This window comes from Ovis aries, chromosome 15, assembly GCF_016772045.2.
Source record: "Ovis aries strain OAR_USU_Benz2616 breed Rambouillet chromosome 15, ARS-UI_Ramb_v3.0, whole genome shotgun sequence".
Taxonomy (NCBI): Eukaryota; Metazoa; Chordata; class Mammalia; order Artiodactyla; family Bovidae; genus Ovis; species Ovis aries.
In genome coordinates, this window is record NC_056068.1 from 37142484 (window position 1) to 37158257 (window position 15774).

Below are 15774 nucleotides of genomic sequence, written 5' to 3' on the forward strand. Positions count from 1 at the left end.
AGGTGGGGAGGGGGGGCTGGAACCCGCCATGCCACCCTAAGTTGGCCTGGAGCCAGGTACCTGGGACTGCCAGGTCACCCCACCCCTCGAACCCCAGACACCCCAGCAGTCGTGACCCACCATGCCCCTGGACTCCAGCACCCCTTTCCCTTACCTCAAGCCCTCTTGGAGGGAAGCCCACCCGCCTACCCAGGCATCCACGCACACCCTGCTCCTGCCTCTGCTGTCCCCCGAGAAACTGGATCCTCTTCTCTACATGCTAGACCTGCCACGAGAGAAGAACCAACTGCCCTCAACCTCGACACCCCCTCCCCATCCGATTCGTCTGCCTCCTGCCGTGGTCCACCCCTGGGCTCTCCACCTGGGAAGTGCTGAGTGTCCCTCTGGGCCCTGCCTTCTCCAGCCAAGCTCCTCAGTCTCTGCCCCCTTCACGTCTTCATCAGCCACAGTCAAGGTCACAGCAGCCCCACCTGAATGACACTGGGGAAAGGAGGGACTCAGGGGACTTGCTCCAGGAAGAGGTTCAGATGTCCACCAAGAGGTCACTTTCCCCAGCCACCCACCCCCTCCAGGACCTCAGTCCCCACACAGCCGGCCAGCTGCACTCTTACCTTCTCCAGCTGGTGGACACCCTCCTCCACACAGCAGATGGAGGCCAGCGTGCGGAGCGCCTGGGGGTAGAGGCACCGGAAAGTGTCCTGCCGGCAGACCTTGAACAGCGCGACGACCCCACCCTCCTGGCAAGGAAAAGAGAATGTCACATGACCTCACCATGTCACCTCTCTTGGGGCTGACTCGAGAATAACTGACACCCTCTCACTTGGCTGGTGCATTTTGGGGTCTGTAGGGCAGCAGAATAGCCACCCCCAAATATGCCGCTTTAGTCTAAGCATTGTCTTGAGCTGAAGGCAATTAAGAAGAAGCAGATACAAAAAGAAAAAAAGATACCCGTTCTCCCCCTATTTGACTAAAAGCAGGACATAAATTTAAAAAGATTATTCTCCCTTTCCTCTCTACTAAGAAGGACAAGAGTTAATCACTGGAGACAACTTTAGACCCTTATCAGCCTGGATTCAGCACCAGAAGAAACTCATATAGCAAACTTCAGTCTTTAGTGACTGTTAGTTTGCCATATACGTGTCTTCCCACAGCGTGCCACCCCTAAAGACTCAAGGGGGCTTCCTCTGTGGCTCAGATGGTAAAGAATCTGCCTGTAGTACAGGAGACTTGGGTTTGATCCCTGGGTCGGGAAGATCCCCTGGAGAAGGAAATGGCATCCCACTCTAGTATTCTTGCCTGGAGAATTCCATGGACAGAGGAGCCTGGTGGGCTACAGTCCTTAAGGTCTCAAAGAGTCAGACGGGACTGAGCAATTAACACTTTCGCTTTCAGAGACTCAAGGTTCTCTTCCTTTGTCTTATGACATCTCTAAAAATGTATTGTTCCTTTGCTAAGATGCTACAGAAGCCCAAGTTGTAACCAACCCTTTGAGCTACTCATCTGACAGTTCCCATGGGTAAGTGCAGTGCACATGCTAATAAACTTTTTTTTATAATGTCACCCTTGGTAATCTAAACTGGAGGTGAGAGGCCAGGGGAGGCACCTGTGCTGGGACCAGGCTCAACCCCAGTTAACACTGCTCCAGACGCCTGGCAAACCCCACCCCCCCCAGCAGCCGCCTGGGATCAAGCCTGGAGCTGTCAGAAATAAGTTCTAGAAACAAGCTCAAGGCAGATGGAGAGAGCTGAAACCGAGATGCCTCGTGCTGGTTCTCACTATGCCAGCGACCACCTGTTAATTCTCAGATCCTCCCCGCCACCTTGGCAGGAACACAAAAAGGCGCTTTATTTACACCAATACTGTAATTTCTTTCCATTTTGGGGATGGGAAAAATGGAAGTCCAGATGGGCGAAATAATCACACCTCCCCCCATAATCTACATTGGTCCTGTTTCCACTCCTTCACTCCAGTTTGTAAAAGGGAAAAAAATAAAACCCTTTAGAACTGATCAGCCCAGCTCTTGAGTGTGAACCTATATTTTTCTCTTTGTGAGAGCAGTTCATGGAAACTCCCTTACCTTGTGGCGACTTCCCAGGAGTCTGGGAGGATTTCTGAGATTTCTGAGAAGAGGCTAGGAGTGAGGTGCTCATCCTAACTGGACAGATTAATTCTACAGAAATCACTGAAGCCACCTTGACAACAGATCACAACGGTGACTCACCAGGTGCCCAGCAAACTGGTGGCAACCCCACCCTGGATGCCCCCGTCCAGAGCAGAGGAAGCTGGCCGCCCCACATCTGGCTTTACCCTGCTTCCCCCTCTTCCTTTCCCTGAAGGCTGCAGAGGGGCCAGTAGCAGGAAAGAATACGTGAACAAGTGGTCTGCACCTGGTCCTGAGGGGCACTTGCCTTTACCTGCACCACTCCTGGCTCTAACTGAGCCCATCACCCTGTTTCCTAAACTGAGAAAGACGTTACAGGAAGAAGGAGCCGGGTTCAGCAAAACTGCCATCCCATCAGATTTTTGAGAACTCTCTCAACAATAACTAGACTATGCACCAAGCACTGTCGAGGGTCCCAGGGATGCAGCAGGGGGTAACTGAAAGCACAGTGTGTGAGCACCCAGAAGGAGCAACGACCGCTGCAGCCCAGCGCAGCCTCATTGAAATCAGTCACCCCAGACCTCCCCTTCCCAGTACCCCGCAAAGATAAGCTCCGAGCCCTTTGCAGTCTAAGAGTTTGGCAGCTTATCACAGCAGGGACCAGGACCAAAGTGTCCAATTCTGGAGGAGTTCAGGATTTCTGACATTTTATAATTAGCTAAGAGTGATCTTCAACTTCTATATTCCTACTTCCTTTTAGGATAGTTTATTTGGCGGGAAAAGATCATATCTTAGGACGGGTAACTTTGTTCATGCAGCACAAAAATATTAATGGTTTATTATATGCCAGACCCTGTGCTGGGCACTGCCTCAGTCTCCATCCAAAACGAGCTCTTGATCTGGCAGACAATGTTAAAACCAGGAAGAAATCTGGGTAGGGGTGCCCTGAAATGGGGATGGGGTACAGGGTTAAAAAAGCATGGAGCAGGAACTCCTGACACAATCTGGGCGGGGTGGCTGTAGAAGGGTCAAAGAAATGCACTCTGATGTTAAAGCCATATCATCATTTCACTAAATGTATGCTCTAGTATGGGACAAGACACTCACCCCTCTGATTTCTTGCTCCATAATCCTTTATCCCAGCCTTCCTACCTTCCCACAGCTCCTGGGACATCTAATAAAGGTTCCACACAAAGACCTTACTCAGAGAGTCACTGACATAAAATCAAATTACTCTTTAAAGTGAAAAGAAAAAACAAGAATCCTAAGGTCTCCCCAGCCTGCCTTGCTAGCTATTAATGACCTTCCACCAGATGTAAATATCTGTATACATATATGTTTACATGAGTATGCATAGTTGTATATGTATATATTTATATTTAATCATAGGTAGTATGAATATTATTTATATATGTACAAAGATAGATAAAGTGATAGATATTTATTTCTGGAACAGACCATGAAGAAATGATGCCAAAGCATGAGAGGCTGAGAGCCAGGATCAACGTGGCAGCCTTCCTTTGGCTTGGGAGATGCCAGATCCAGCATAGCTATATTTAAGCCTCTGCACCCATTTGCCTTGGATTCTCATTACATCCTTTCCCAAGCCTGTGAAAAATGGTCTTCTTAGCATTTCTTCCTACTAGGAGAGGAAGAGGGAAATCCTGAACCCAGATTGAAGGGATTCTGGTTCAAATCCTACTTCTGCTGCCAGGTATCTTTGGTTTAAAATGGGGTGGGGACAGCCGCATGACTCAGCTGTCAGAGGTGAAGCAGGGTGAGGTTGCGAAAGGGCTGAGCACACAGTGAGGGTGGGCCTGGACCGCCACGTGGGGGTCGGGCCGCGGAAGGCACCCTGGTTAGAAGCGTGACTGACATCCTCATGAAAGGTGTCCCAAAGGCTGGTGTGCGTGGCAGGGAGAAGAGGTAGGAAGTGAGATGGAGTCATTGTGGGGAGCACTGTGGAGCCCCCACCCACCAAGGACTGAAAAGCAGCATTCGGCTTCAAGTGGGACTTGGAGTCGCCTGAGCTTGCAGAATTGCACTGTTGGCTGGAGCTTGTTTAATTTTATAGAAAGCTCTGGGCTCAGAGCCCAGCTGTATAATGGCATGCATTATTCAGACAGGCTCAGGATAAGCTGTCATAAAGCTGGAGGAGGCCACTTGTAGGGTGTGTAGACTAGTGGAGGGGGAATAATAGAGGAGTTGGGCTGGGCGGGGGTAGTAATTTGACAACACACAGGGGAGTCTTCTGGGCTTTGCATTCAGGAAGGGATAGGACTTGCCACCAGCTTCATAAGGAGGACTTGGTTTATTTCCGGGTTGTCAGAGGAACCCTAAGGGATGAGAGGATAGACCCCAGAGATGTTGCCCAAGCCATCTCATGGGCACAGCTCAGAGGGATGAAGGACCTGAATGAAGACAGACACCCTGGCTCCCCAAGGAGGTGAGTGAGGAAGGCCACTTGGGGGAGCTGCCCCACATCTGTCACCAGATTGGGCACATTTCTTGAGCATCGAAGGTGAGGATGCTCTGCAGGGCGTACCAGGGACTCCCAGCCCCCATGTCACTGTCAGGACTGGAAACCTAAGGGTGATTCTGCTGGAGGTGGAAGATGAGACTCACCACTGAATCTTCTCTCTGCTTCAAACCTCTGTCTACTCACCACCACCACCCCCCACCCCCAACCAAGGACTGGAGACAGAGGAAGGCTGAGATTAAGTCTCTGGAGTCAGCAGATCTAGTTAAAATCTCATCTGCATTCAGGGCACATAGCCCTCTCTCTGAGTCTCTGTCCCCTTGTCTTAAAAATGGGAATTATGGTTATAACACATCATTGGGTTATCAGGAGGGTCAGATGAGATGATGATGGGAAAGCTCGCGCAGTGTTGGGCATATGGTAAGGATGCAGGAGACAATGAGGGTTGTAGAGAGGGGAGGGGGGCATGGGAGGACAGGGTTGAGAAGGAGGAGGCAGGCAGGAGGAAAAAGAGAGAGCCTGGCTGCTGAGAGCAAGTTCAGAACAGCAAACAAGAGCACAGCGTCACTGCCAAACAGCCAGGTTCAAATTCAGCTTGGTCACTTACTAGTGGAAATTTGTAAAGCTTCCTAGTGATGCTAATATGCATACAGGGTTGAGAACTTCTGAGTCACACTTTGGCCCAAGAAGCTGAAGGGCCAAAGACTGAACCAGAAGTCACCACTCTGGGCTTTAGGATCATGAATTCCAAGTTAGAGAGACTTGGGTTCTAATTCTGACTCCACTGTTTATCAGCTGTATGACCCTGAGTAAGCCTCTCAAGTCATTTCCTCAACCACAGATGAGGGAAAACAAGGTAACTACATATTAGGATGGTCTTATAAGTTAAAAGAAATAATGTTTGCAAGGCATTAAGCTCAGTGGAGAGCACACTTAAACGTTTGCTATTGAGGTACCATACAATCCACTTCTCCCCTGAGCAAAGTTGACATTTACCCTGCTCGTCCAGACTTCTTTAAAGGCTTAGAGCAGTGATTTCTGAGAGTAGCCATGCCTCAGAAACACCTGAAGAGCTTTTAAATTGTTTATTAATTTATTTAATTGGAGGATAATTACTTTATAATATTGTGATGGTTTTTGCCATATATCAGCATGAATCAGCCGTGGGTATACATGTGTCCCGCCCATTCTGAGCCTCCCTCCCACTTCTCTCCTGACCCTAGCCTTCTGGGTTGTCCTAGAGAGATTCCTTAAAAACTGGGGATAGAATTGTAGAGTTTTTTAAAATGTGGATTCCCAGGTCTTACCCCAGGACCTTGATAAACCTTGGGTGGGGCAAACTGGCTGTTTTCCAAAAACTCCCTGAGGGGTTGTGATGCCCAGTGAGGACTGAGAACCACCAAACTCGAGCATCTTCTTGTGACTGGCATCTGAAGTTTATTAGAGGACATAACTCTGCTTCCAGTTGGATCATCCTTCTATCCCCAGGGGTGATGCCATTTCTCAAGGGAAAGAACGAAAGAATGGAGGGAGAGAGGAAAAGAGGGAGGGAGAAAAATGGAAAGAAGGAAGGGGGAGGGAACAACGAGGTGGAGAAGGAAGGAAAGAAGGAGGTCGAAAGGAGGAAAGGAAGAAAGAAAAGGCAAAGATAAAACAAAGACCCTAGTGAGGTCCTAGGAATACTGATTGCCTACCATTGCTCTAAGCATTTGGGCCTCAAGTTCAGGGGCAAATTGACCGTGAGTCTAATGAATTGCAGCGCCCATGGCAACTGAAAAAAAAACCCACAGTCTTTCTCCACTTTGTCTTTTCCTCAAGCAGTATTTCAGTGACAGCGGGCATATTTAAGATCCAGCCAAGAACCTAAGTTGGAAGATATGATTGGTTTGGATTTGTTAAGATATGTGAAGACGGGGGAGAAGAGTTGATACTTAGAGCAGAAAAAAGCTGTCCCCACCAAACTAGCTTCCTCACACTCTCCCGAGGCCTGTCACCTTGACCCCCAACCGTGAAACTCACCTTAGCTATGATGCGGCACAAGGGAGCCCCCTCCTGGGTCAGGCTGAACAGGTTCCCCGTGGTGGACTCTGTGGTGTAGATATTGTCCGAGGCATCGATCTTTCTCACCAGTGCCTACAAAAAGAGAGCAAAGTCTGATGGATGCTCTGCGCATCTTCCTTAATGGAATACCGGTAGGTCCACACTCTTAAGATCCCCCTGAAATTTGTAATCCCACCCCCCATCTCTACTACCCCATGGCAGGGGTGATGAGGTTCTAACTTTTGAAAAGACATGAATAAGGATGAGGTCTGAGCTATGTTTGAGAAACAGCCCCATTGGGGCAGAGACAACCAATGCACCCTTCCTCAGTCGATGAGAAAATCAGCTTTCACCACTGATAGTCTCAGCAAGTACCTTTTTGCTATTCTACTGGCTTCTAATGAGAACAGAAACCATTGGTTAAATAAACCATCAAGTTGCAAATCAATGGGTTGCTACACAGATGACCAAAGAAGCTGCTCAGTTTGGATGTCGGATGTCCGTAAGCTCATGCAAAGTCCAGCTGGATGATGGGTTCAGGGGATGAGTCCAAAGAAGCATTCTTCTCTGCAGTAGCTTCCTGCTACTTCCTGCTACAAGGGGACACCTGCCTTAGGTGGACAGCCAGGCCAACATAGCAACCTGGGGTCCTGTCAAAGAGTGGGTCACTCAGTGAGGACTTCAGGCTGAAAGGTCTAGGGCTGGTGGTGAGAGGGCTGGGAAGGATCAAGCACAGGACCCCAGGAAACTCAGGAAGAGGAGCAAATGGAAAATTCATCAACAAATGAGATATGGAGATTATTCCTAGCAGAGTTTAGCTTATTTCTGGGAAAAAGCTTTTCATGTAACCTGAAACCACTTCATAATCAGTCAATTGTTTTGAAGCATGTGGTTCATCAATTATAAATGACTCCTACCTGCTAATTAATGTTCATTGCTTGAGTTTCTCCTGGGAGGTATGGAGGCAGAGACTGGGGAGACTTGCCTTTGGGGTCCTCATGCGAGAAAGTAGGACTTCTGGGAAGCCACTTGTACAGTTTCAGTTGCTGTGTTAATTTTAAAATATTAAAATAGACTTGTTTCTAATTAACCCTGGTGTTACGGAAAAGACTCATAGGAAATCAGGAGATCTAATTTCCAGTGCCAGCTTGCCTTTTTTAGCACACTATGCTGATGAGGAAGTATGTAAAGTATGTATAGGGTTAAAAGCATGGACTCTGGAGCCAAACTGCCTGGGTTCAAATCCTGGCTTTGCCACTTCTAAGTGCCCTACAGATAATTTAACCCTTTCATACCTCAGCTTCCTCATGTGTAAGACGATAGAAATAACAGTGTCTATCTCTTCTGGTGGTTCTACCCATCTCTTAAAGTTGCTCATATATATAAAGAACTTTTAAAGGTATCTGGCATACAGAAGCAAAATAAAATTCTTAGCAGTTATTATCTTGTGATATTGGGCAGTTGAGACAAACTACCTAGGCCTCAATTTCCCTATTTGTAAAATTATTTAAATTAAAGGGGTTTGAAGCTCAAGGTAAATAGCTCTTCCCTTTTTCTTCTTTATTCAAACTCAGAATTCTTCACACATAGCAATATGCTAATCTTCTACATACATCAGTCTAAGAGTAAGTGTATAATTAATCTACCGACATATTAAACATAAAAATTATTTCCTAAGATTGGGTAGATGCCTCTTGTAAGATATCTAACAAAAGGTAAAATTAATAACCAGGATTTGCACTGCAAATCTCTGTAGCAAATGTACTTCTTAGACTCATTCCCCATCGTCACCACAAGCAGTTATGTAAGTGCTATTGGTGCTAACATGAAAATGCAGATTTCATATATTGGGGTCCTGTACCTAAATCAGAATTACCTAATGTTCCTGATTAGTGTTTGCACTCAAAGTAGATAGCATTATGTTAAATTATTCAAAACCAATGTCTTTTGCAATCATCTGCTGCTGTTAGACCATTTATGTCTGAGGATAATTTCTTATCAACATCTATAGTCACATATACCGTAATTACACCTCAGCTCTGTCTCAGTGAGTCAGCTCTCTGACAATGAAAAGTTGTAAGCATCCTTTTCACAAGGATAAATTTGGAAAGATAGGAGATCAAAGGCTCCACTGAATCATCAGGGCTCTGAGTATCGAATGTGTCAGAGCTGGAAGGCGTCAGAGCCAGAAGGGCTCTTGAAAGTTTAGTGCAAGACTTCCTTCCGCGCTGAGAAAAACTGAGACACAGAAATCTGACCAAGGTTAATTACACATGTAGTACACGATAGAGGTAGACCTTACCCCCTGTGAATGTAACGTCCTACTTGCCAAAGTCAGTGAATCCATGTCCCCAGTGCCAGCAGGATCTCCCAGGGACTAGAGGAGATGGAGGTCTCAAGATAAGGAGAAAATCCAGCCTCATGAGCAGCTCTCACCAAACTGCAGCACTATTCACCACCCTGGCTTCCATTAGCACCTACAATGCTCTACCCTGTGACGGCCAGAGCTTCTCCGTGCAGCGGGCAGAGCTGACTGAAAGCCCCACCAGCTGCCCTGTTAGACCCACCACCGTGTTCCTGCAGGGGGCACACAGCCCCATGAGCTACTCCCAGCTGTGACTCAGCACAGCAGGGGCTCCACTGCAAACCCAAGACTGCCAGCAGGGAACTCACTAACAGGTGACTTGAGCTTGAAAATTCCAGCTCTTCCTACTCAATTCGTCCATCTCCATTTTCTTTCTCAGCTGTCAGACTTGCAATTTTCCCACTGCCTCCTCCTGCTCCCTTCCCTTTATCTCTCATAGACGTTTCTTATCAAATCCTATCTTGGTGTCAGTTTCAAACCAACACAGTCTATAAAATCAAGTTTTTCAAGTAATCGAGGAGGAAAGGGAAGTTTCAAAAATATGCTTTACCCTCTCATGAGAAGAGTAGTGAAACAATGAAAACAAGATAAAGGCAGATAGACAGATTAAACTGAATGATAGAATTTTGTAAGACAGATTAGGCAGATATGAAACAAAAAGGAAGATCTTGAAGAACAAGGGAGAGATTTTTTTAAAAGGGTTTAGGAGATGCATACAATATAACTACCCTAAATAAAAAATGTAAAAAGAGGGGTATGTTTTTAATTGTTTGTCCATCAGAAAGAGTGACTGCAGTCCAGTGAAATATATTAGGAAAATCAGCCTGGAATAAGTTTCTCATACGGAGAAAGGAAATATCGTGAAGCCTCTTTCAAAGGTTCAGAGAGAGACCCCATAGGTATAGTCAGGGCAGCCAAGCCATGCAAAGGGATGGCATAAACACAAGTAGATTAAAGACGGCCACAAATTCTTTTCTACTCCTCCTATAAAGAGGTGGGTTCTAATGTCCCTGCCTTTCGAATCTGGGCTGGTCTTGGCAACTTGCTTGACCAACAGAAGGCAGTACTCGGTAGAAGTAACATTTCAGGATTTCCAATGCTAGGTCATTAGAAACTCTGATGCTGCCACTCAGGCTTCTTGGAACATTCTTTTCAGAGTCCTAAGCTACCAGGTAAGAAGTTTAATGGGGCTTCCCAGATGGCACAGTGGTAAAGAATCTGCCTGCCAATGCAGGAGACGTGGTTCTGATCCCTGGCTACAGTCCATGGAGTTGCAGAGTCAGACCTGACTGAGCAACTGAGCACACAAGTTTGATAACTCTGAGACTGTTGTGCTAGAGATGCTGTGTGCCATGTGTTCGATCCCTGATCAATACTTTCAACTGAGACCAGCTTTTCAACCATCTCCTCCAAAGCACCATATGCATGAGGAACCTAAGATTCGCTAAACCATTAGCCAGCTGAATATTCCCAAGTGACCTCTATCTATGGCATAAGGAGCAGAAAAATTACTCAGCCAAGCTCAAAATTCTTGACCCTTAAAATTGTGAGATGTAAAGAAAATTGTTGTTGGGGTTGTTTGTTATGTGTTAATAGAGTTCTAGAACACAAGAGAAAAGTACAGACATCAGCACAAAATAGTCAAAGGATCGTGAAATAAACTGCAAGAGAAAACGTTTTAAAATAAATAAATAGTACTACTGCCTGTGCCCAAGAGAACAGTTTGGAGAAATGCATGAATTAGGGCTTGAAGAAAGGCACAGAAAGACTGGACACGTTAAATAGGAGACAGGCAAAATAATAACTGAATTCAGGCTTGGATTAGCTAGTGGTCTATTGGGAAGATATCTCCTGGGTGTAAATATCCAGTTTAGAGAGACAAAAATGTACAAGATCACTTAAAACCAGAGGTCTAGGGCAGATCCAGACCTTAACTGATTCTATTTTTCACAATAAGGGAACTCCTAAAATCTAAAAGAGTATCTTTAGAAACAAAAGAATGTGCCAGAACGGAAAGAGAAGTGAAAGCAGAAACACTGCTCAGATCCAACAAATAGTGTTCATTTTATGAATTAAGTAAGGAAAGAGACCCACATGAGAAGCAGGGCAAATGGTAAGAAAATCACTGAGTCTTCCTGAAATGAGTGGGGGATTAACAGAGGAGAGAGAAAACTGCAGACATAATTCATTACTGGGGGGAAAATAAACCAATACAGTATTGTAAAGTAAAATAAAGTAAAAATAAAAATTAAAAAAAATTGTTTAATAAATAAAAAAAGAAATGTAGCAGAAGAATGTTATTTAAGACTAAAATATTCAAAAGTTTTGGGAAGACAATGTTCTGAGAAGCACATGGCAGAAGGAAGGTTCTCACTAGGCCCATAGGCACCAGGCTTCAGGAGCATCACAAGAAAACCCTGCCAAGATGACAGGGTCTTAAGGCCGAAGCGATTCTTAGCAAGAGGCAGAGACAATGGCCATCATATTACAGAACTAGGGTGTCTGTATATCCTATGTCAATTATTTTTTCTCATTTAGCCCTAAAATAATTTTTAAAAATATATGTCCCCCTATAAAGTTTTAATTTGACAGGTAAGTTTTTCATCATAACTTTAAAGAACAGATTTGGAAATGATGTGATTTCCAGCAGACTATAAATAGTGACATAAAATACAATGACTGCATTACTCTTTTAGACGTATTCCATGAAATCTACATACCAAAACTTGATATCATCATCACGTTTAAAAATACACAAGTAATCTCTTTAACATGTGACCATTTTGCATCTTTTCATTTTAAATTTACATTCCCATTCCATTTCTCCCTCAGAATTTTCTCTTAATGTAATACATTTAAGTTTCAAAGAATTTTACTAATCACCCTTATCAGGCTTATCATTGAAATTTGAAATCTTCTTTTATTTCTTTGACTATAAGGCTCTAAGTGTTTAAAAATAATCTCTTCTTAGTTGAATTAGTGTTACAGTTATCATCCGTACAATTGGTCAATACAACATAGATGATAAATTTTGATAAATAATTATAAATCAAAAAAATTAAAGTAGTATCATAACTATATCTCCTGAGATAAATAAGGCTTTGCAAACTTTTTAGGCTTTCTAACTTATTTATCCATGACTAAATATTGACTTAATGATATAAATCCTGAAAAATCTTGTTTCTATAAATTAAATGAAAAGAAGAATAGGAACAGTTTGTATAGACAAGTTGTTCACGCTTTGAGCACATTCCAAGCTATGTAGTCACTCAAACACTATTTTTAACGATCTGCCAGCTGATAATACCTACAAATTTGTAGAAGCAAAAACTGGAAACCATTTGACTTGCAAAAGTATTTCTTACCCAATCATTAGATTCATTCATTCACTTATCTCAATTTCTGGGAAGAAATCCAGAAGTACTTTACCAAGACATATCAAATAACTCTTAATTATACCCACTACTCCCTCACTAAGAGCACCTTGGATTATCCAAATTACTCAGAGAGGATTAAGAAAATCAAAATATTATTAATTTCACCACCAATACCATTTTAATCAAATATTTTTGTGTGTTTCAAATATGTTTTATAAAGAGCTTGAATCTGCAGCTTTTGTTTATTTAATTTATGGAAAATACCCACCCTATGACTTAATTGGCAAAGACTGTTCTTAAGCCAACCCAATCAGCCAAGTCAACTTAGCTTTTTCTCAATATAGACCTGACTTCATTTTTAATTAAAAAATTTTAATATGTGTTCCAAGAAATGCTAAAAATGCTGACAAATAATTATGGAAATCATTTTATAAGGGAAAATGCTAAAAACTGTCAGTATTAAAATAATATAGACTTAAAATAAAATTTGATTTAGTTGTATACGTTCTAAAGCCAAGATGAAACAATCTATTAAACTTTTAAAAATGCAAAGTAATACATAGCTTACACTGTAAATTAATTATAACTTTGGAAATGTAAAAGGCACTGTATTCCTTCAGTAAATAGATGTGTTTATGTATTGAACTTTTTGTGTTTATTTCAAGGAATAATTAAATAAGATCTGAGAATAAAAATATCTGAAATCATCTGACTGTTTTTAGTAGCTCTTATGAGCAATTTTCCCTATGTGTTTAAAGAAGAAAAGTATTTATACTTAAATCTAATTAGTCCAGCTGCCAGAAATTAATTATATCTCTTGCTAACAGGAAGTAGAAATTAGTGTAAATATCTCACAAAGTGTTTAGACAAAATCGTCTAACTGCTGCCTTAAATAATATGCATCAAATCTGAATAGAAAAACCATGGAAAACTTGTATCTGTGAATTTTATCCAGTATATCTCGAAAAATGTGGTCTTTCTCAAAAATATTTCAATTACATTTAAAAGAATCATTATTATTAACCTTTAAAGTCTTTGGTTCTTTAAAGATACTTTTCTTTCCAGCTAATAACATCTCTCAGAGCTGAGCATAAGATAGAGCTGGAAAGAATTGCTTGCATTTGAAAAGTACCCCTAAAGCCATTTTCAGTGTTTGATTTGCCCTTCCTGTGCTGTCTTTGCTTTGTTTAAGAGAATATCCCTCAAGAGCTCTGCACAATTTGAGAATAAATGGAAACAGGATAAGGTGGGCTTCCCTGGTGGCTCAGACTGTAAAGAATCTGCCTGCAATGCAGGAGACCAGGGTTCGATCCCTGGATCAGGAAGATCCAGGAAGATTCCCTGGAGAAGGAAATAGCAACCAACTCCAGTGTTCACACCTGGAGAACTCTATGGACAGAGAAGCCTAGTGGGCTACAGTTTGTGGAGATGCAACAAGTCGGACACGACTCAGTGACTCACACACATACACACACACTCTACCATTCTACCACATTTCTAGATTCAGAAAATTCCCACACTGGGAAAAAGACACAATTTATAATGCTTTTCTCAACAGAAATATTTAAAACATGGAAATGCATGGAAGCCTAAAGATCTATGGTTCATGAATATAGGTTTCTTTTTCATTTGTTCTCCTCACTCCCACTCCAAGGTTTTTCCTAAAAATTGGGGGGGGGGGGGGCGCGCGGGAATGCACTATAGTTTTGGGATGAGTGAGGAGTATGCCTTTCTTTCAGAAAATAACAGAAGGGCTACTAAAAACTACATATTATTGGGTTGTTTTTAAGAAAGAAGACAGATGGAAATTGAAGATCTAGCAATTGATGTCCTTAAAAATATGTGTGCTCGCACTTCTCCTAGGAAATCTTTGGGAACGCAGAGGATACAATGCATCTGAAGTGGTAGATCCCAGGCTCAATCACTTCAAGCAGCCCAAATCAATGCAGCCTGGAGTGGCAGAAACACAATGCTTTACAGGAGAGTCTGAAATTAACAAATGTTGAAAACACTGGATGGGGAAGAACACAAATTGAGCAAGTCCTTGAGGAGGAATTCCAAATACCTGGCTTTGCACGAAGAAGAAATATATCACATACCCTTCCATGAAAAAGGAGACATTTTTCTCCCAAATATGGTAACCATCATATCACGATTAACCTGCGGTTAATCATTTCCTCCAGTGAATGTATGTTCAGGAATCCTCGTGGACTGTGGACGACTGAAATCGCTGTCCTGTTGCATATGCAACCAAGACGGTACCTGTCATCCACCCTCTTTCTCTCAGCCACAGATGAATGCCTATTAAGGTCTCCAGCAACCCTAAGGACGGTCTTGGGACTACCCCACCCTAAGGACTGAGGATTGGCCTGTGTTAACTTTCTGTGAGTATAGCAGCAATGCTATGATAATACAGTGTATGCAAGGTACCAACTCTTTGGGTCCTTTCAAGTATCATGGGGAAAGACCAGTACCAATCAAAAAGCCCTGCAGAAATCCTTCTTAATTCTGGGGAAACAGCCTGGGCTGTAGTTACCCAGGGAAACATAATTTCACACACACACACACACACATACACACTGGGATGAGACCTTCCTGACTAGGATGAGCTGAATAAGAAAATTAAGGAGAATCCTATTAATCTAAGAACTGGGGGCTTTGAATTATTGCTAAGAGTAAAAGGATTCAGCTTTCAGGTGTTTTTTGTTTTTGTTTTTGTTTTTTTCCTTTCACTTTATTCTTTCCCAGGGAACTTTAAAATGAGATAGAAGACCACTTAAAAATTTTGAACGTCCTGCAAGTTCTCCTCCTGGCAGTTATGTTTGGATTACTTTTACCTTGCTGTTGAATTGCACTGCAGCCTTTGGTTACCTGTATTAGGTACCATAGCTGAGCAAAATCTGAGAGTGGGAAAAAGAACAAGAAAGCAAATTATGACCTTTAGTTACCAAATCTCCTTAGAGTCAATTTAAGGAATGTAGTATTTTGAGTCATTTCCAAGTTTAAATTGCCCACTGGGATTCCAGAAGGATCTACAAAGGAGTAGAGTTTGTTATCTGGGGGGGATAGCTTCCTGAAGGTGGGAAAAGATGGCTTAATAGGGAGCTGACCTCTTCTTCCAAAGGGCCCAGCCATACCCTTGCCTGACCACAGGTGGATGGATGAGTTCAGTAAGGTTACAGGACAAGAACTGTGAACACTCAGGAGCGATGCTTGGTCGCCAGTCCTCCTGCTCTGCTAGGGAGGGATTTCAGCAACACCACCTCTGCTGGCCTCACTCCCCACACCTCTATGTCACTTGCCAAGAGGGTAGGGATACATTCGTGAGTTTGGAAGAAGGAACTGGGTATCCTCAGCTTAGTGCCTGCCTCTCTTCTCTTAGGAAGCGTCCCTCTGACCTAACCTTTGCCAC

At 43.3% G+C, this 15774-nt stretch overlaps 1 protein-coding gene across 1 annotated transcript in view; it reads right to left on the reverse strand.

Annotated features, from left to right (window-relative positions):
* The window catches only part of INSC (INSC spindle orientation adaptor protein), a 133272-nt gene that overhangs the window by 43813 nt on the left and 73685 nt on the right, over positions 1 to 15774 (reverse strand). Inside the window, exons 7-8 of the mRNA XM_027979364.2 lie at positions 6600 to 6713; positions 612 to 737 (exon numbers count right to left, since the gene is read on the reverse strand). Coding sequence (XP_027835165.2) covers positions 612 to 737; positions 6600 to 6713 — 240 coding nt within the window. The remainder of the gene's footprint in view (positions 1 to 611; positions 738 to 6599; positions 6714 to 15774) is intronic.